Source organism: Microcaecilia unicolor, chromosome 4 (genome assembly GCF_901765095.1).
Source record: "Microcaecilia unicolor chromosome 4, aMicUni1.1, whole genome shotgun sequence".
In the NCBI taxonomy this organism is placed as follows: Eukaryota; Metazoa; Chordata; class Amphibia; order Gymnophiona; family Siphonopidae; genus Microcaecilia; species Microcaecilia unicolor.
This window is the reverse complement of record NC_044034.1, coordinates 27,606,876-27,629,358: the sequence shown is the minus strand read 5'-3', so window position 1 is coordinate 27,629,358 and position 22,483 is coordinate 27,606,876. Positions and strand designations below refer to the sequence as shown.

The 22,483-nt window shown below is 46.9% G+C and overlaps 1 protein-coding gene across 3 annotated transcripts in view; it reads right to left on the bottom strand.

Moving 5' to 3' along the window:
• MYO7A (myosin VIIA) overlaps positions 1-22,483 on the bottom strand; it is a 324,978-nt gene that overhangs the window by 43,726 nt on the left and 258,769 nt on the right. For all 3 annotated transcript variants that reach the window (XM_030200068.1, XM_030200066.1, XM_030200067.1), the window contains 2 exons: positions 16,534-16,724; positions 38-162 (listed from right to left, as the gene is read on the bottom strand). In XM_030200068.1, the coding sequence (XP_030055928.1) occupies positions 38-162; positions 16,534-16,724 (316 nt within the window). The remainder of the gene's footprint in view (positions 1-37; positions 163-16,533; positions 16,725-22,483) is intronic.

The window sequence follows — 22,483 nt, the reverse complement described above, 5'->3', positions numbered from 1 at the left end:
CTTAATTTTCAGGAGAGAATGTATTTATTTACTTTACCTGAAATAATCATACGAGAATTCTTCCAGGGTGTATGGCTTCACCTTTTCTTCACTCTCCGACATGGTGACCTGTGATGCTCTCATGACATCTTGTCGTTGGTCAGGTGTCATTGTGACCAAGGCCTGAAGGTAGATATTAAGACATGAGTTTGGTGGAGAAGCCATTTAATAGTGGGCCGAGAACCAATGAAGTCAGGGTTCCAATTTATGGAAGAGCACAGGGGAAAATTCTATACATGGAGCTCAAAAATCGGTGCCGGAAATATTGGTGCTAAACACTATTCTGTAAAGCTTACTTGGACCTTAGAGCCGATTCTTGTGACTCATGTTGACTGTTGGTATTTACGCCAGCTGAAACCTGGTGTAAATGCCAACGCTCAACTCATGTTTATGTATATAAACGCTCAACTCATGGCATTTTGATGTGTATATGGTGCCATTCTATAACATTGTGCGTAAATGTTTGGAATGCCTCTGACTCACTCATGCCCCTCCCTTGGCCACACCCCTTTTGAGTTGCACGCTACGGGATTTGGGTGCCCAGTGTTATAAAATAGTGCGCAGGTAGCTGTGAAAGCATATCCAAATGAGTGCAAATTAACATCAATAACACTGGTCTACAAAAAAAAACCCTTTTTTTCTGTAACAAGAACAAAACATACATTTTCTGGAAGACAATTCTTCCCTGAATCCAGATCTCATTTCAGAATTTCTGTATCAGCCTCAGTTTTCATGTGATAATGGTTTTTGTAAATGCTTGTGTCGGCGTATGTAGCTATTATATGTATCTGGCAAAATGACACGCTTCTGCTACAAGAGTTCCATAAAAACTGCATCAGTTCACAAAGAAATCAAAGATATAAGCAACATAAGAGTAAAAGACCATGTCACCTTCCTTGGAGAAATATTCAGAAAAAATAGCATGTCGGTCACGAAAAACATAGTAACATAGTAGATGACGGCAGATAAAGACCTGCATGGTCCATCCAGTCTGCCCATGACAAACTCATATGTGTATACCTTACCTTGAATTTGTACCTGTCCTTTTCAGGGCACAGACCATATAAGTCTGCCCAGCAGTATTTCCCGCCTCCCAACCACCAGTCCCGCCTCCCATCACCGGCTCTGGTACAGACCGTATAAGTCTGCCCTCCCCTATCCTCGCCTCCCAACCACCACCCCCTCTTCCCCCCAACTGCTCCGCCACCCAATTTCCCTATCCTCGCCTCCCAACCACCACCCCCTCTTCCCCCCAACTGCTCCGCCACCCAATTTCCCTATCCTCGCCTCCCAACCACCACCCCCTCTTCCCCCCAACTGCTCCGCCACCCAATTTCAGCTAAGCTTCTGAGGATCCATTCCTTCTGCACAGGAGTCCTCTATGCATATCCCACGCATGTTTGAACTCCGTTACCGTTTTCATCTCCACCACCTCCCGCGGGAGGGCATTCCAAGCGTCCACCACCCTCTCCGTGAAAAAATACTTCCTGACATCTTTCCTGAGTCTGCCCCCCTTCAATCTCATTTCATGTCCTCTCGTTCTAACGCCTTCCCATCTCCGGAAAAGATTCGTTTGCGGATTAATACCTTTCAAATATTGGAATGTCTGTATCATATCACCCCTGTTCCTCCTTTCCTCCAGGGTGTACATGTTCAGGTCAGCAAGCCTCTCTTCATACGTCTTGGAACGTAAATCCCATACCATCCTCGTAGCTTTTCTTTGCACCGCTTCCATTTTTTTAACATCCTTCGCAAGATACGGCCTCCAAAACTGAACACAATAACTCCAGGTGGGGCCTCACCAACGTCTTATACAGGGGCATTAAAACCTCCTTTCTTCTGCTGGTCACTCCTCTCTCTATACAGCCTAGCAATCTTCTAGCTACTGCCACCGCCTTGTCGCAATGTTTTGTCGCCTTCAGGTCCTCAGATACTATCACCCCAAGATCCCTCTCCCCGTCCGTGCCTATCAGACTCTCCCCGCCTAACACATACGTCTCCCTTGGATTTCGTATCGCAAGAAAGAAGATTCCATCCTTTTAATCTCAAACCTAAAAGCTCAGCCTGTTGCTTCGACAAATTTAAATCACGAACAAGATCGTTGAGATCCCCTTGTGTCAAAAGGTGGAGCACATTTGATTCACAGAGGTCCTGACATGATGGGTCGGTATGCACATCTCCTTCTCTGTCTTCTGCATGTTCGTCACTGTATTCGTCTTCACTCACTATCAAATTCTCAGGCGGCACTGGTACTGGCAAATCTTCACTGTGACATACAGGTCTTATAGCAGATGGTAAGTTAGGATATTGCACAGTTTTCCTTGTTTTCGAGGTGATTCCTGCTATTTTTGTCCGACAGAAATAACAGTCTGTTGTGTGATCCGTTGGTTCCCTCCAAATCATGGGAACAGCAAAGGGCATGCGACGTCTTCCTTTTAACCAGCCTGTCAGGAGTGTAACACACATCAAACAGCAAATGTGGGGAACCCATTTGCGGTCCTGTTCACCAACCTTACACCCGAAATATAGTTCGTAGCACTTTTTTACAAGAGGATTAAGTTTTCGTTTTTGCGATTTCAGAGTAAACTCTCCACAGATATAACAAAAAGAATTTGGGCTATTTGCACAGGTACGAGGCATTTCTTCTGAAATGACACAAAACACAAACCTTCACAAACGTAGAACTACAAGCAGTCACTTCCAACAGAAATTGTTGACTGAACTCTCAATGCTGAGATACAGGTGGCAACTGACACAACAGTACGCGTTTGAACATGTTCGAACATGACTCATGGGCAATGTTGCCAAACCTCCCTTATTTCCTGGTGGTGGCTTTCTAAACTAAGGGTTTTGTATTGTAATTCCTAGTATATTTCAATTGTTTTTCCAACAATTACAACTGCTGAATTAAATTAATCCACAGCAGCAGGGCCGCCGAGAAACTTGGCCGGGCCCGGGACAAGGCCGCCTCGCTCCCGCCTCGCCCTGCCTCCAAGGTCACCGCTCCCCTCCCCCCTCCGAGGTCGCCGCTGCTGTTGCTGCTCCCCCGAGGGCGGGATACAGGGAGGGAAGGAGACCCGAAGGGAGGAGTTCCGCCTCACAGGGAGGTGAGAGGGAGAGTCGCACCGCGCGGTGATTTAAATACAGAGGGCCGGCCCGGTGGCAGACGGTCAAAGGGCGGGTGGGACTGGCACCGGGCCCCCCTTGAAGGCCTGGGCCCTGGGGATTTTGTCCCCCCGCCCCCCCTCTCGGCGGCCCTGCACAGCAGGGTACCAAAATGCAGCGCTTTCAAGGATTTTTATAAAAAGGGTAGCATGTCACAAGAAAACTGAGCCCGATAGGCAAAAACATTTCATTTTCGAATTCAGCACCCATGACTTAGCTAAGAACATCAATCACATTCTTTGTAACAAAAATGCCGTTTACCAGTGTAATTGATTAAGGTCAATTGATAGTTAACGGCTCATTAACCAATTCAGTTGCATCTTGGATCTGCACTGAAATTTTGACACCATATATAGAATCCACAGGTTAGCACCGATTCTATAACAGCTTAAGGGAAGTTGGTGACACCCCTCTGACAGTTGCGTGCTAAAGCGATTAGATGTGCTGTTTATACTACAGAGGTTTTCTTTCAATCCAGTCAGTCAAGGTTTTCAGGATATCCCCATTGAGTATTAGTGGATAGCTGGTTATATTGTGTGGTATAACTGGTTATTCACTAAGCAGTGGCGTAGCTACGTGGGGCCATGGGGGGGCCTAGGCCCCCGTAGATTTGGCCCTGGACTCCCCTGCCGATGACCCTCTCGACCCCCCCCCCCCCCGCCACCAACCCTCCCCCTCCGTCACTGTGGGCTACCTTTGCTGGCGGGGTCCCCAATCCCCGCCAGCCGAGGAGGTCCTCTTCTTCCTCCGAAGGCTTCGTTCTGTTTCTGATGTCCTGCACGTTGTACATGCAGGACGTCAGACTCACAGAAAAAGTACGTAGGCCTTGCAGATCAGCCAGCAAGGCTTCGTTCTGTTTCTGTGAGTCTGGCGTCCTGCACGTGCTGGTTGATCTGCAAGGCTTCATTCTGTTTCTGTGAGTCTGACGTCCTGCACGTGCTGGTTGATCTGCAAGGCTTCGTTCTGTTTCTGTGAGTCTGGCGTCCTGCACGTGCTGGTTGATCTGCAAGGCTTCGTTCTGTTTCTGTGAGTCTGGCGTCCTGCATGTGCTGGTTGATCTGCAAGGCTTCATTCTGTTTCTGTGAGTCTGACGTCCTGCACGTGCTGGTTGATCTGCAAGGCTTCCTTCTGTTTCTGTGAGTCTGACGTCCTGCACGTGCTGGTTGATCTGCAAGGCTTCCTTCTGTTTCTGTGAGTCTGACGTCCTGCACGTGCTGGTTGATCTGCAAGGCTTCCTTCTGTTTCTGTGAGTCTGACGTCCTGCACGTGCTGGTTGATCTGCAAGGCTTCGTTCTGTTTCTGTGAGTCTGACGTCCTGCACGTGCTGGTTGATCTGCAAGGCTTCGTTCTGTTTCTGTGAGTCTGACGTCCTGCACGTGCTGGTTGATCTGCAAGGCTTCATTCTGTTTCTGTGAGTCTGACGTCTGCACGTACAACGTGCAGGATGTCAGAAACCGAATGAAGCCTTTGGAGGAAGAAGAGGACCTCCTTGGCTGGCGGGGATTGGGGACCCCTCCAGTAAAAGTAGCCTACGGCAACGGCAGGGGAGGGTTGGCGGCAGGAGGGGGCTGTCAGCACGGGTCGTCAAAGTTGGCGGTGGCGGGAGGGTTGGTAATGGCAGGGGGGGGGGGGTCGGCGGCACTGGTGGGGGCTAAAATGTGCCCCCTCACCTTGGGCTCTGGCCCCCCTCCCGCCGAAGTCTGGCCACGCCCCTGTCACTATGGGGTAGATTCTATATAAGGCGCCTAAAAAATCCGCGTGGATAAACATTTCCGCCTACACATATGCAATAAGCGGCACCTAGATTTAGGAGCAGTATACAGAATATGCTTAGATGATATCCCTGAGCGTAAAACTATGTGCCTCCATTTACATGAACAAAAATGTGGCGTAAATCCCTGCATGTAGATTTATGCGCCCTAGGCCATATTTTATAATTACGTGTGTAAATTTTGGAACACCCACAAAATGCCCATTTCCCCACCCATGACCCTGCTCCTTTTCAACTGCACATTAGAATTTAGACACAGTTCATTACAGAATACGCTTAGCGAGTTGTGCACGTAAAGTCTAATTATTGCCAAGTAATGCTCCTTATTGCTTGTTAAGTGCTGTTATCAACACGGATTAGCCAATTAAGTTACGCACATTGTTACAGAATACACCTGGATTTTGGCGCTGATCTCTAGGCGTGCTATATAGAATCCGGTAGTAAGCGCTAACCGGCAATATTCAGCCGGAGATAATCGGCAGTCTCCTACTGAATACTGTTGGATAGCTGGTGGGTTAAGTGCTTTTTAACCAGCCAGGATAGTTTTAAATATCGGGCAGATAATGTCCCTGTAGCACTATATGAATGTCTATGTCAGTGATGGCGAACCTATAGCACGCATGCCAGAGAGGGCACGCAGAGCCCTCTCTGTTGGCACGCGCGCCTCGTACTTCCGCTATGAACTGCTGGTGCGATCACACTAGCAGTTCAAAGTTGTGTCGGAGCGGAGGAGAGACCCACTGGAAGTTCATTCACTCACCGGAAGTTCGTTCCCTCCTCCCTTCGAGTTCCAGGCCCCCTCCCTCAGAATTTTATGGTTAAATCTTTTTTATTAACATACAATGCTTGACAGAATACAATCTTGGTTTGTGATCTATGAAATCCTAATACAACAAGCAACTAGTATTACTTTGCCGAAGTCCAGTATTTTCCCTTTATTCCCCTCCCTACTCCCCCCCAACAATCTCTCCCTCCCTCCCTCCCAATAGTGCGTCCCCCCCTTCCCCTCCCCCCACACAAGCTGATTATCAAATGGTCAGGTAGAGTCTCTTTCTCAGCCCCTCTAATTTAAAATCTTGCTTCTTGCCAAGGGTTGTAGCGTGTCCCAGAAGTTCTCCCATATTCTCTGAAACCTCTTGCCCTCCTCCGTCGACAGATCTTGATAACTTCGTCTCTCTAATTTCAAAAGTTCAATCATTTGTATTCTCCAGGATCCGATTGTGGGGGCTCTAGTATCGCGCCAGTGTTGCAGGATTACTCTCTTTCCCATCAGCATCGCTCTCTGTAGAAAAGCTAGGAAACCCGGTGGAGCTGGCTTGACATACTTATATTCTCCAAGGAGCATCAAAGGGTGTCTCTGTGCTGTACGTCCCCAATATCTCTTGGTCTCTCTCAAAATTTGCGTCCACAGTTGCAAAATATGTTGGCAGTACCAAAACATGTGGGCGAGTTTGGCCAAAGACTGTCCACACCATGGGCAGACTCCATTTCCTCCAAAGCCGGCCCTCTTCGCCCTGTCCGGGGAGATGTATAGTCTTAAGGCAAATTTATATTGCATTTCCCAATATCTGGTAAAAATGGAGGATTTTTGGATCGAGATGATAAAATTGTGCAATATTTCTTCTGTTACCTCCGTCAACAAATCTCCAGCCCACCTTTGGGCACTAGTTCGAAAGTCTATATTCTCCGTCGAGTCCTGTAATGATCTATGGTGGTATTTTAGTGGCACTACTACTTGTGCCCCTAAGGTCAGGTCTGAGCTCAGGATATCTTGAACGTCTTCGCTTAGATTCGACCAACCCAGGGATCTAATATAGTGTCTAACTTGAAGGTATGCGAAGCGGTCTGACTCCTTTAGTTTAAACTCTTTTTGTAGTTCCGCAAAGGGTTTGGTCTCACCTTCCTCGGAGACCAACTGATAAACATAATGAATCCCTTGCTTCCTCCAGTTACTGAAGGTCCTCGAGGAGGTGCCCTCTGGAAAGTCAGGGTTATGAAACAAAGGCAGGAAAGGAGTCGCCCTCCAATCAAAATAGTATCTTTTACACAGCCACTTCCATGCTGCTCTCGCTGTTGTCACTAGTGGATTCTTCCCCAGCCCCCCAGGGAGCGCTCGACCTGATGCATGTAGTACCCATCCCAGGTGTGCAGTTGGGGACATTTTCATCTCTAATTGGGTTGCTGAAAAGTGATGGTGACCTGTCAGCCAATCCCTAATATGCCTCATGGAGCAAGCCGTGATTAGATGACGTATATTTAATAACCCCATTCCCCCCTGTAGCTTTGGTTTTTGTATGATATGTATGGGGAGCCTAGGCCTTTTCTGATTCCACAGGAATTTTTGTATTAGTCTGTGTAATTCTTTCTCCTCTTTCCTTCTCAGGTGGATTGGTAACACCTGAAACTTATACAACCATTTTGGAATTATTATCATGTTTACCAACCCCACCCTACCCATTAATGATAGTGGACAAGAGCTCCAAAGCTGTAATAATCTTCTAGTGGTGTCTAATAAGGGTCGGACATTCTTATCATATAGAGTTTTCATTTCTATTGGTATAGTAACTCCCAGGTAACAAAGGTGCTGAGTCCCCCAAGGAATCTGGGGCTGCCCCCTCCACGAACTCCTAACCGTCTCTTCCAGTGGCAGGGCCAAAGACTTTGTCTGGTTCAATGTGTATCCGGATAACTCACTATATGTGTCAATAACCTGTAGGAGATTGTCTAGTGAAGCCTGAGGGTTGCTCAGCAGCAGTAGTACGTCATCTGCATATGCAAGTACTTTTAACTCTGTCCCATGAACTTGGATACCTCTAATGTCTTTATTTGCCCGTATCTCAATCAACATAGGTTCTAGGGTTAATAGGAAAAGTAGTGGGGAAAGGGGGCATCCCTGCCGAGTACCCTTGTTTATCCCAAAATCTTCTGTCAGGACCCCATTCACTCGGACCTTAGCCCGTGGCTGGTTATATAGCGCTTGTATAGCTTGCAGGGTCCATCCCTCCAGGCCCACTTGTCCCAGCGTTTCAAACATGAACTCCCAGTCTACTTGGTCAAATGCGCGTTCTGCGTCCAAGCTCACAATCATCCTGCCAATATTAGTGTCATCTTCTGAAAGCATTGCCATAATAAGTTTCCGTACATTTTGTACTGACTGTCGCCCTCGGACGAACCCCACTTGTTCCTCCCCAATAAGGTTTGGTATCAGAGGTGCCAGTCTGTCCGCCAATATACGAGACAGTATCTTGACTTCCACGTTTATAAGGGAGATGGGTCTATAGGAGCCTGGTTGTAATGGGTCTCTACCCTGTTTGGGTATTAAACTAATTGTTGCCAAATTAGTATGTTGCGGAAAGTGGCCAACCTCCACCACCGTGTTTAAGTGTTCAGTCAGGGGGCCCACTATCTGCATTTTTAGTATTTTATAAAACTCTCCCGACAGGCCATCAGGTCCCGGCGCCGAATGCAGTTTCAAAGCACTTATGGCTTGTTGTAATTCTTTTACTGTCACAGGGCTATCTAAGATCTCTACGTTATCTGCTGGAATCTTTCCTAGTCCCCGTGTTTGTAAATATTGCCTTATGTCATTCCCCATGTGCCTTGATTTGCTGGTCACCCCGTATAATGTAGCAAAATGGTCCCTGAACACTTGTGCTATCTCAGTCATTTTGTTTGTTACTTCTCCCATGGGCTTCTTTATAGCAGGTATAAAGTGGGATTTCCGAGAGCCTTTCACTACTCTAACTAGCATCCCACCCACTTTATCTCCAAATTTATATAAATTAAATTTCCTATATATCTGGGATCTTGTAGTTCTCTCATGTAGTAGGCTGTTTAGAGCTGTCCGTGTGGCTACCATTAATTCATATGTCGCTTGATTTGGGGTTCTAGTATATTTTCTCTTGACCGTCTTAAGTTTCTTCTCTAAGTCTACTATCCCCTGTGAGAGACGTTTGTTTCGGGCGCTAACATAAGCGATTATGTCACCCCTTAGGACAGCTTTCGCTGCTGACCAGAATAGAATTGGGTCTTCTTTGTGAGCCTGGTTGTTAGCTGAGTACTCCTCCCATTTCTTTTGGAGGAAACCTTCAAAGTCTTTAGAATGGTATAAATAAGCTGGAAACCTCCACCCCGGGGATTGTCTAAAATACTGTGGGTTTTCCACATCTAACCAGACCATGGCGTGGTCAGAGATTTCTTCTGGTCCAATTCTAGCTTCTCTGACTCTAGGAAAGAGGTCTTGTGTTGTGAGAATATAGTCTATTCTAGACGGCGTATGGTGTGCTCTAGAGGTGTGTGTGTAATCCCTCTCCTCTCCGTGCAGAATCCTCCAGGGGTCTAGCAGGCCCATCTCTCTGCAGAAAATCTGCAGTAGTGAATTACTAGGATTTTGTTTCAGTTGTTGTTTCTTAGACCTGTCTAATTCCATATCCATTATTTGATTTAAGTCACCTGCCATAATTAGTGGTATTTTTGGTACAGCCTTATATCTCGCTAAAAGTTGTGCATAAAAAGAGTGTGCTGGGGTGTTAGGACCATATATAGAGGCTAAATGTAATTCTACTCCCTGCAGATTAATTTTGATCCCCACTATCCTCCCCTCTCCGTCTTTGAATACCATTTGTGCCTGACACATTAGGGATTTGTGAATAAGAATGGCAACACCCCCTTTTCTATTTGCTGCTGGGGAACAAAACACCTCTCCCACCCAATGTCGTTTCAGCTTCTCGTGTTCTTCCTTGGAGAGCCTTGTCTCCTGGAGGCACGCTACTCCCGCCCCGTGTCTCTTCAATGCTGTCAGAATTTTTGCTCGCTTAATGGGGGAGGTGATGCCACCTACGTTCCAGGAGACTATACGAACTCTATTTGGGGATATGCTTGGTTGTTTGAATCTGGGTCATTGCAAAGATGATAACTTTTACCTCCTCGGAGTGCCCAGCCACCACTCCAAGGTTCCCCATCTGCACACCATTGTGGTTTAGCCTCTTCTCTAAATTTTTCTCCTGGTTTCTAACCCGTGTCAGCAATAAATCAATTGTTTTGTTAAGTACTGCTTGTGTGTCTTCTTCCCCCCCTCCCCACCCCCTTCCCTCCTCAGCCACCCTCTGTCTTCTCCCCCTTCTCTTCTTTCCCCAATCCCTAAATCCCTCACAGCAAGTGCCCATATCTAATGGGTGTCAGGGGTTTCTGTCTCTCCCGGTCCCCCACCCACTCCAACGTAAATCAAGTTTTATGAGCCCTGTAGCTCCAACTGTCACAAACCTAGATATGTCTTGATCCAATGTGTTCTTCATGTGGGACTTGTAATCAGTCATTGTCGCTTGGATCCCGCTCCTGTGCTTCTAGAGTTTGTACATATGCCTGTGCTTCTTCTGGTGTTCTCAAGGCCTTCCATTGTCCATTGTCTCTCACTCTCAATACTGCTGGGTAGGCCAACATGAACTGGATCTTCCGTTCGTATAGTTTCTTACAGTACTGATTAAATTTTTTCCTCTTTTCCTGGAGTCCCGCTGAATAATCTTGGAATATTAGGATTTGTTGTCCGTCAAATTTAACCTCATTTCGCTTCTGCCGAAACCCCCTCAGGATTTCATCCTTATGGATGTAATTATGCACCTTCAAGATCACCGTTCTGGGGTTTCGCCGTCCATCTTGCTGTTTGCCTATGCGGTGCGCTCTTTCCAAGCACAATGGTCCCGCATGGTCCGATAGTGCGAATTCAGTCGACAACCATTTCTCCAAAACTGACATCAGCACTGAGGCTCCCACAGACTCCGGAAACCCCACAATACGAAGATTCGTACGGCGGGAGCAATTTTCAAGCTCGTCGAGCTTCTCTTGGAAAATCTCTAGTTTAGCGTCCATCTTGGTCTGGCGTTGTTGCGCAGGGGCAAACGTCTCTTCCAGCGCCATCACTCGCTGTTCCAGCTCCCCTGTCCTTTTTGTGGTTTCGGTGGTAAGTGACTCTAGCGCATTTAACTGTTCTGCAATTTTATCCCATTTGGGTCAATCGCGGCTCTCACCACTTCTGCTAGCTGTTGTAGTTGCTCAGCCGTGAACGCCCCCGAGGCCTGCGGTAGTGTGCCGACCTCTAGGCCTCCCACCGCCTTCGCCGTTTCTTTTTCTTTTTTCGCGCTTTTGGGGGGCATTATCTTCGGAACGGCGCTCATATATTTGTCCATACAGTTCTTCTGTTTGATCGCCAGCGAAATTTTTCTCGTTTCGCGTTTGCAGGGTTTTTTTTTTTTTGAAAAGTTTGAGTCGAGGACCGGGAGAGCCCAGATTCACGTCCGCCTCGTTCAAAAGCATCACGTGACCTCCCTCAGAATTTTAAAAGTCATCTATTTTACCTCGTCGGGGTTAGGGTGGCAACATGCAGGCTCGGCTCGGTGCTTAGTTCAGTTTTCCCTTCTCTCTCTCTCAGCTCTGGTTCTGCCCTTGCGGAAACAGGAAATGAGGGCGGGACCAGAGCTGAGAGAGAGAGAGAAGGGAAAATTGAAAACTGAACTAAGCACTGAGCCTGCATGCTTTTTACCGCTGCTGCCGCCCTAACCCTGACGAGGTAAGATAGATGACTTTTAAAATTTGGAGGGAGGGGACCTGGAACTCGAAGGGAGGGAGGGGGCACCCTGGAACTGGGAGGGAGGTTAAATTGCCCTGTTGGCACTTTGTGATAAATAATTAGATTTTGGGTTGCTGTTTGGGCATTCGGTCTCTGAAAGGTTCGCCATTACTGGTCTATGTTATGAAATGGCAACATGTCAGCCACTTTAAAAGCATATATGTCTATTTCTCCTGAAACTCTCACAGAGTCTAGTATCCCTTGCCAGTTTTAATGTTGTTGTTGTTGATGGTGGGTGGGGGGGGGGGGGGGGGATGACATTAACCCTTGGGAGATGAAGTAGGTGATCAGATTTTGTCACCCCATAGATGAGATTAACCCTTCCTTCAGTTTTGAAAAATAAGTGGTGGCAGTAACAAGATGGAGTATTTGTTATTCATGTCCCTACTTTGATCAGGTGGACCTGGTTACTCTGCTGCATGCATGGATTATCTCGACTTGATTACTGTAATTTGTTGTTGTAGATCTACCTAAGCGACAATTGAGAAAATTACAGCTGCTTCAAAATATGTCTATGTGAATAATTACTGGTATTAAGACATGTGAGCATATTCATCCAGTATTGAGGGTTACCAATAGAGCAGAGAATTTTAACTTTCATTTTTATGATGTTGAATGGAATGATGCTGGAAGGTTTAACAGTCTATATTAGGCCAGAGATATTGATGCATTGTTGATGCATTCATCTGACCAGGGACTTCTGGGGACAGCCAAAGTGTTTCACTGGCTGAAAGAAAAAAAATGAGCCTTCTCAGAGACGGACTGACAGTGATCTGGGCCCTCGGGCAGTAAAGTTCATTGGGCCCCTCCCCCCCCACCCGGTCGCTGTCTCCCCCTCCCACACAATGCAGCTGCCACGTCCCTCCCACACACTTCAGTCCCCTGAGCCTCAGTGGGCCCTTACCAGTCCAAAAGGGCCTTGGTGGTCTAGTGACTTCTTCAGGGTCAGGAAAGAACCCCCTACTCTTTCCTGCCCAGCACCACTGTTTTTCAAAATGGGTGCCAAGACTTCCCACTGTAGTCTCGCAGGTCTTGACAGTCTCACAAGACTGCTGCAGGGAGTCTCGGCAGCCATTTTTTAAAACATGGTGGTGCCGGGCAGATTAGCGGCGGCTGGCAGGAAAGAGTGATGTTCTTTCCTGCTCCTGCAGAGGCCACTAGACCACCAGGGCTTTTCAAGGTGGGACCAGGGAGGGCCCACTGAGGCTTGGGGGGCTGTAGTGTGTGGCGGTAGCAGGGAGATCCTCTGGGCCACCTAGAGTCTCTGGGCCCTCGGGCCCTGCCCGGTTGCCCGAATAGTTAGTCCACCCCTGATCCTTCTCATGTGTGGGTACAGTTTTATGGAGCAAATTATCTGAAGATTTATGAGATATTAATGATATGGCATACTTCCATACATGATGTAAGGCATGGTTATTTGTGTCAGCATATGGGGAAAGATAATGGGTACTTTAGATTTATTTATTTATTGCATTTATACCCCGCTCTTTCTCGCTCGATAGCAGGTTCAGTGCGGCTTACATAGTATGGGCTACAGAGTATCATAGAGATAACACAGTTGTAGGATAGTAGAATTATGGTGTGGATGTATAGAGTAGGGCAAGAGGAAGAGATGTGGGGGGAGGATTGAGGTATAGGTAATATTAGTGGTGTGGATTAGGTTCGTAAATTAGGTTGGGTCGTTTGGGTAGGCTTGTTTGAAGAGGTAAGTTTTCAGCAGCTTTCGGAAGGGTAGATGTTCGTTGGTAGTGCATAAATGGTTGTGTTGTTCCAATTTTTCATTTATAATAGGTCCGATATTCAGCTGGTGGCGGTGTGCGTTTTGCTTACTTTATGCAAAACAAAACCCGAGGACGCCCATGGAGCTGGGTATGATATTTGAGGCTGGCATAGAGGCTGGAAAAAATATTTTAACATTTTGTTTTGGGGTGGGAGGGGGTTAGTGACCACTGGGGGAGTAGGGGGAGGTCATTCACTATTCCCTCCGTTGGTTATCTGGTCATTTAGCGTAAAATAAAAGTGGGAGGGAGACCAAGGATACCAAAGACTTGTGATGACTTATATACTGTGCCAAAACTGAAAACTCTTCTCTCTATCTGGTCAATAATAAAGGAGCTCATTGCGAACACTATCCACCCTAAAAGGTTGTTTTGTGGCTGTACATGAGGAATTGTAACGTTGAATAAATAAGTGTATGTTTGTAACTCTAGTTATGCATTCAAAGTTTATATAATCCTTTCAAGAAAGTCAGTTAATCGTTTAACTTATTAGTGAAACATAACCACAGAGGCATAGTATGGTCGCATTTCTAATAGGGTAATACTAGGGCTCAGCGAAGGAGCAGGTTATTTTGAGTTAGTCTTCCCTGGATCAAACTTGCTTTCCTTGTGCCATCACCATAGAATTCAGTTATATCATGGGAGCAAGTGCATAGACATGTCTGAAACATTTGACAAAGTTGAGATTAGCATATATACCAACTGGGATTTAAAAGCCTGTCCTTTAGTGATGTCGCATGTTCAGAAATCGTAGCCATAAGTATAGACAGTTATTCAAATATTATCACATGAACACACCAGAAAAGGCATCCATACACAGTGTACAACAACTTCTACAGAGTACATCCAAAACTTAATTTTTATTTTCTCATTTCCATCTTCCAAAATTTTAGACAGCAGATGTACTGATCAGCAGGACTCAAAGCACTTTAAAACAAAAGTCAGAAACAACAGTTTATACCTAATTGTTCAGCCACCCTTAGGATTCACCTTTGGGTTTAAGAAGCAAAACCATCTGCATGTAAGGAGTGAATAAACGAATTACAACAAAGTTTAAAGCAAATGTCCTTAATATGTAATACTTAGTAGCAATAATGAAACAATGATGGATTTTCAGTAGTAAGCAGCCTGAACCAACAGATTTATTTCCACTGAACATAATTAACTTTGTATAAACTTGGTGACTAATTGTCATGTCCCCTACCTCAACGCAAGCAGCGTCCTCAGGCTGCGTGGGGTCCCGTCGACACGCACACTTGACTGGCACAGCCCTGAGCCATGTGTGTGTAGTTCTTCTCTGGGTTTGTTCAGAGAGATGGTGGTTGCAGGCTCCTTGATTGCTTTACTTCCATGCACCTGTGTCTGCACTCCCTCTGTCTGGCTTCCCTTGCTTCTCTCCTATTGGTCTTCCAGTTCCTCCTCCCCCTGCTCTTGTCCTATGGTTGTGCTCCTACTCCCTACTGGTTCCTGCTGATGTCAGACACCAGCACTTTATCAGCTGAGCTCTTCCTGGACTCCATGCTTCGGCTTCTACTTTGGTAGGTGTTACTTGCTCAGTAGTTTGCTTCTTCTCTACTTTGTCCCTCATTGCTGACTTTGCCTGTACCTGGATTACTCTCTTGCCTGCTGTCTGCCTATTGACTTTACCTGTGCCTGGATTACTCTCTTGCCTGCTGCCTGCCTACTGACTTTGCCTGTACCTGGATTACTCTCTTGCCTGCTGCCTGCCTGGCCAATACGTTCACCACCCCGCTTCCAGCTCCGTCTCGTAAGTCCTGCAGGCCGCCCTCACCTAGGAGCTCAACCTCTGGTGAACGGCAGTCAGCGCAGGAGAAACCCGGGGTTGTCTGGCTGCCAAGCAGAACCTGGTCCGAGTACCAGGCTCAGTAGCGCTCTACTTGGTACAAGAACTCACAAGTCTAACACTAATACTGTGCTGAATTTGACAATGTTGGAACATTTTGACTGCCTGGACAGAACTTCTGCATAAAGGACACCCTCCATTCATTATTCAATATATGATAGTAATAAAAAAAGGCAAGCGCATTTTTATAATATACCACTGCAATCCACAAAACAAAAGGAGCAAATTACCACATGCCATATTTTTTTTAATGTAGGCACAGGAAAAAAAGATTAAATGCTCCCAGTTTCAACCTAATTCATGTTTTGTTTTGTTTTTTTAATTATGCTGTAAGTCTGCACCTGAAAACATCTCTGCACACATGATTAACTCTCTACTTGCTGGAGAGAACTAGGGGGGAGCCCACTGTCTCTGAAATCTGCCCAGATGGTCATTTAAAAGGAACCAAAAGATTTAAAGGAAAAAAAAGCATAAATCAAGCCCCCATGCCAGCAACTGGAAACCCAGTGGAACCATTGGGTTGTTCACTCAGCAGTGGGTGGTGGTTCCGGGCATCCTATCTGCTTCCCTTCTCCCTTTCTCCTGCCAGCAGATCTGCGAGCAACGCGGGGGAGGGCTGATAGCTTCTGCAAACAGAAACAACCAGTGCCGCGGAGGCGGAACCCGTTGCCCATTCCAATTCCATCCCACACACACACAGCGAGCCAGCCAGAAGAGACAGAGCACACAGCACGCGCCCAGGAACGGTCCCTTACCCCACTACAGCCAGCAGTCAGAGAAGAACAGCTCACACAGTCGAGGCCAAGCGCCGAACAGCCTGCACCACACACTGGGACGGTTGTGCCTGAGCTGAGGAGGACCCTGGGCCTCCGCCCCCACAATGCTGCCTGCACTGCTTGAAGCCAGGAGAAGAACGTCGTCGAGAGAGCTCAGTCACAGCTGCCATTGCAGTAAGTTACCACAACGGCCGCTGAAGCCGAGCTCTCTTGACGACTTTCTCCTCCTGGCTTCAAGCAGTGCAGGCAGCACTGTGGGGGCGGGAGACTGGAGTGTGCGGGCGCCGGGCGGCTCACAGCAGCAGCAGTCTGTTCACTTCTTTGTGCGCTTTAGGGCAAGCAGGCAGGCGATGACGACGATCCGCATCATCACGTGCATTCTTGGTCTGCCACTGCGTGCAAGCGGGAAGGTGGCGGCTCATGCGCAAAGGCGCCGTTTTTTTAAACAAATCTATTTGGGGGCGTCCCCCCCTACCTACGCCACTGGACACACTACTGAGGTGCATCACTTAACTTACCACAATTTCCATAGGTGGCATAGTGGCAGTAGGCAGGACGTAAACGCTTTCAGTTGGGAAATCTCCTTTCTGCTTGGTCCTTTCGTTCATCCCATTAGCCCAGCCGGAACTCAAGACATTCTCCCCAGTGTCCTGGTCTAGAATGATCAGGTCTCCTTTCAAAAAGCTGAGGAATCCAGAGTCTTCTCCCACTGCACAGCAAACAGAGAAACATAGACAATAATATAGCACATGCATAGCATATGGCCTATTCAATATGCCCATCCACCCTCTCACTAAGAGATCCTATATGCTTTTCCCATGCTTTCTTGAGTGGAGGAGTGGCCTAGTGGTTAGGGTGGTGGACTTTGGTCCTGGGGAACTGAGGAACTGAGTTCGATTCCCGGCACAGGCAGCTCCTTGTGACTCTGGGCAAGTCACTTAACCCTCCATTGCCCCATGTAAGCCGCATTGAGCCTGCCATGAGTGGGAAAGTGCGGGGTACAAATATAATAAAATAGATACTATTGGAGATTCTACATGGAATGTTGCTATTCCACTAGCAACATTCCATGTAGAAGGCTACGCAGGCTTCTGTTTCTGTGAGTCTGACGTCCTGCACGTACGTGCAGGACGTCAGACTCACAGAAGCAGAAGCCTGTGTGGCCACATTGGTGTGACTCTGGGCAAGTCACTTAACCCTCCATGTAAGCCGCATTGAGCCTGCCATGAGTGGGAAAGCGCAGGGTACAAATGTAACAAAAATAAAATAGATACTATTGGAGATTCTACATGGAATGTTGCTACTATTGGAGATTCTACATGGAATGTTGCTATTCCACTAGCAACATTCCATGTAGAAGGCTGCGCAGGCTTCTGTTTCTGTGAGTCTGGACTCACAGAAGCAGAAGCCTGCGCGGCCACATTGGTGATCTGCAAGGGCTGACTTCTGCATGGAATGTTGCTGGTGGAATAGCAACATTCCATGTAGAATCTCAAATAGTAGAAACAGTGGAGGAATGGTCTAGTGCTTAGGGTGGTGGACTTTGGTCCTGAGGAACTGAGTTCGATTCCCACTTCAGGCACAGGCAGCTCCTTGTTACTCTGGGCAAGTCAGATAACCTTCCATTGCCCCATGTAAGCCGCATTGAGCCTGCCATGAGTGGGAAAGCGCGGGGTACAAATGTAACAAAAAAAAAAAAAATTCAGATCCAGTCTTTATTTCCACCAACTCCACTGGGAGGCCGTTCCACATATCCACCACCATTTCCACAAAGAAGTATTTCCTTAGATTCCTCTTTCACCTTCATCCTATGCCCCTTCAATCCAGAGCTTGTTTTCAATTGCAAGATACTGGACTATGCATTTATGCCACAGACGTATTTCAATGACTCTACCATATCTCCCCCTCTTCCGCCTTTCTTCTATAGTGTATGTAATCCCCCATAATAATGGGGATCACTAGACTCCTGTAGAACTCTCCAGAGTCACTGGTGGTGGTGGTGGGGGGGGGGGGGGGAGAGCAGTTCCAGTGGGCTGGAGAGGGAGACTGTGAAGCCCAGCCCAAGGGAGTGGTTGATAGGGAAGATGCAGAGGGAAATGTTTCTTGTTAATGAGTGACAGTAAGGGAGGGGATGTGACGGGGGGGGGGCAGGGGAATATGTGACCCAGGGGGAGGGGAATATGTGACAGGGGGCGGGGTGAGAGCAAGAAAGGGTGGGGCGAGGATGCGAAAGGGGCATGGTGTGGGCAGGGCAGGGGCGGGGCAGGGGGGGCATGACATGTGTCCTCTTTTTCAGAGGACAAAATATGGTAACCCTATTTTTGGTTGCCTTCACCCCTGCCAGGACCAGTGAGGAGAGGAGATATCGTAGAAAGTCAGATATACTGAGTAAAAAGGAGAGTTATTGTCAGCCAAAGGCAGTAACCGTTTGAGAGAAGTGCTCTGGGGTGGGTGAAAGGGATTCCAGCAGCAGGAACAGAAGAAAGCCTGTTCAAGGTCAGCAGGTGAAGCTGGTAGAAGTGCATCTTTGGAATTGAGGAGAGACAGGGAGGTCTGGTCCTGGAGGAGTTTGCTGGTGGAAACCAACACTACAAGCACAGCCTTGGATTATTATGCCCAAAGGGACTGGAGGAGCTGCAGATATATATATCAGTGGCGTAGCTACATGGGGCCATGGGGGCCTGGGCCCCCGTAGATTTGGCCCTTGACCCCCCTGCCGACAACCCTCTCGACCCCCCTCCCACCGCCAACCCGCCGTCGCCTACCTTTGCTGGCGGGGGACCCCAATCCCCACCAGCCGAGGTCTTCTTCTTCCGGCGCAAGGCTTTGTTCTGTTTCCGAGTCTGATGTCCTGCATGTTGTACGTGCAGGACGACAGACTCAGAAATAGAACGAAGCCTTGCGCCGGAAGAAGAGGACCTTGGCTGGCGGGGGTTGGGGGTCCCCCACCAGCAAAGGTAGGCGACGGCAGCGGCGGGGGGGGGGGGAGGGGTCAAAGTTGGTGGTGGTGGCGGCGGTGGGGGGTGGCTAAAATGCACCCCCTCACCTTGGGCTCTGGACCCCCCTCCTGCCGAAGTCTGGCTACGCCCCTGTATATACCTTAGGATTGATGAGAAACTGTTGCGCACGGATATAGACCTCTTAAACAAAATACTAAGTGTAAATATGGAGTATGACGTTTGATTCAACTGCCTGTTGCAGAAGTTTAGTAAAGTTCAGTTTGCATCAAATACAGTCTTTGGTGTAGAGAGTATTCTTGGAAGTGAGAGTGAAGTGCTTGCTCCTGGACTGATCAGGAGTACTCAGATAAAGCCCAGTTTAATATCCTATAGCCTACCAGAGTAAGTCCAGCCCTGGCCAACGCCCAAGCTCAAGTAAGAAAGATCTGTCTGAGAGAAAGAAAGAACTGTTTTGTTTAGTGGCCCAGGTCTTAAGGGGTGCCTTGACCCGAGAAACAGCTAGTTGGCGCTCTGGGATGCTGTGGTATGTGGAGCGGCGAGACCCAGGTACATATACATATTCAGGTATTTAAGTCTATCCTCGTACAGTTTTATGTATTTTTGAAGGTGTGGTCTCCAGTAATTCTTTGAATCTATCAATAATCATTCAGTTTCTTATCTTTATTGTAAAAAAGACACTATTACATGACTTCAGGGGAGGTGATTGGGAGGATCATATTCAAGATTGTTCTTTGGGGGTTGATGTAGGCTAGATCAGAATTGTTATAGGATTTTAGGAAGTGGGTAAGGAGGATCAGAACTGTGACTGGGCTTTGAAAAGTGGGAGTAGGGGAATCAGAGCTGTGATCCAGCTTTGGGAAGGGGATCAAAGTTGTTTTATTAAGTAAACTACTTGGACTGACTGGTATAGAAGCAATTTTAAACAAATAAATCAAGCTTTGGGAAGAGGATTAGCGCAATAATTGGGATTTTGGGGTTAGGCAGGGTTGATGTTGGGTCTGGATGTTCAGATGCAACCAGCTAGATTTACGCTGACCTTTCTTGCACACAGATACATTTAAGGAACTTATCTGGTTAGTGCAGAAAATTAGTTAAGCTCTACCCTCCCCCTCCCCAATATCCACCCCAACCCTTTTTTAGCAACAGATTTTAGAAACATAAGCTGTTGAGAAGGGAATTGAGATATATCCGGGTTGGGACAAACTCTATTCTCCCAGTGTTTTACAAAAAGGCTCTACTGAATGATGAGCATTTGCTAAATACCTAGAAGGCCATGCAGGGGTGAACGTGCAATTGCTGACATGTCTAATATGAGCAGCGATTCTTTAAAAATGCAACAAAGAGCATCCAAAGCCCTTCTATTTGCATTGCTGCAGCTAGGAGCAAAGTCTGGCCTACCATATCTAAAAGGGGCTGGTGGAGATATCAGGGTACACCCCTGGACCCCCCTGAACTGCCCCTCCCAGCAAGAGCTGTACCCCCAAACCCTCCCTGATGAATACCTCCTAATCTCTCAGAACCTCTCCCTCCTTTCTGCGGACACTACCAGACCCCTTATCCATACTTTTATCACCTCTCTCTTAGACTACTGAAACTTGCTTCTCACAGGTCTCCCCCACAAGCCATATCTCTCCCCTTCAAAATTCTGCTGCATGACTTATATTCCACCAGTGTTGCTATGCTCATATTAGCCCTCTCCTCAAGTCACTTCATTGGCTCCTTATTCATTTCTGCATACAGTTCAAACTCCTCTTATTGACTTACAAGTGCATTCACTCTGCAGCTCCTCAGTACCTCTCCACTCTTCTCTCTCCCTACGCTCCTCCATGGGAACTCCTTGTTCTGACCTGGCTGCCTCACTGACACAGCACTAACATAGACTACTCAACAATTACTGTGGATTCTTTTGGATTCGTATTAGATATATGAGACTTTTATTAGAGGTTTAAATGGAGAGTGTATAAGTCATTATTATCTGAGATACACAATGATTAAGCTACATACCTAAAAGGAAACAATACCTATCTATAGTTAAAAAGAAACAATCATTACATCACTGGTCACTACATCCAACCAAAGCTAAGAGTTTCTAGAACAGGAAAAGAAGCAATAATACATCATAATAATAATATACATATACCACTGGTCACCACATCACCCAGACATTTTACATCAGTTGAGAGAAACCCCTTTTTCAGCGAAGCCAGAATCTCGTGACCAGGAGCAGTCTTTCTATGTGATGCGTCCATCCATAGATGAGCTTCTAGCTTCACTGTTCAGAGCTCCCCTTTTTATTAGGCTTAGAACTCATTTTCAGAGTTGAGGAAAATTACAGAATGCTTGAGAAGTTCTCTGTTTGGGTAAATAAGCCATAAAGTGGGAATGTGGTCACATGTTTCTCAGTCCAGGTGGCCAGTCTGAACTTGAAACAGGCTCCACCTCTCCCTTCACATACCAAATTAATTAGAGCTGTGTCTTATCTTCTTCCACATTCCAAATCATTTTCACACAAACAGAATAAACAATCATTTTAATGAGAGAATGCACTGTTGGTCACTCAGACAGAGCTGAAAAGCAATCTTTAAAATCCTTCCATTACATTCCCTTCACTGCACCCTTCTCCTCCACTGCTAACTTCAGACTTCGTTCCTTTTATCTTGCTACACCATATGCCTCGAATAGACTTCCTGAGCCTGTACGTCAAGCTCCATCTTCAAATCTAGGCTAAAAGCTCACCTTTTTGATGTTGCTTTTAACTTCTAACCCTTACTCACTTGTTCAGTACCTTAGTAAGTCTATTATTCCTTATTTGTCCTGTTTGTCCTAGTTAGATTGTAAGCTCTATTGAGCAGGGACTGTCTCTTTATGTCTGGTGTACAGTGCTGCATATGTCTAGTACTGCTATAGAAAGTAGTAGTAGTAGTAAGTAGTAGTCTTACTGGGGATATCTGTGGGGTCTAGTGGGGGACAGGAGGTATGCCTTTTGCTTGTGTGTGTGTGTGGGGGGGGGGAGTAAAATGGGTTCCACTGACCTTTGCATCTACACTAGGAGCTGGTACTTGTGTGTGCTTCAGGGTGGCTGCAGAATCAACTAGGATTTTTAAAAATATAGTCATGATTTCCCATTGCAAAATTGAAAGTACACATCCATTTTTAAGGTATGAACAAACCACAGCCAAGCCTTGCCCCCTACCGTACTCACTGTAAATCACTGCATCCTAGGGATTCACTGGATAGACTATATACAGGTTAGAACATGCCCATTTTGCCGCTCTGGACATATATGTATCTGAGGCACATGCATGTGTGTAAATTGTGGCCTAGTGGTTAGGGTGGTGGACTTTGGTCCTGAGGAACTGAGTTCGATTCCCACTTCAGGCACAGGCAGCTCCTTGTGACTCTGGGCAAGTCACATAACACTCCATTGCCCCATGTAAGCTGCATTGAGACTGCCATGAGTGGGAAAGCGCAGGGTACAAATGTAACAAAAATAAAATAGATACTATTG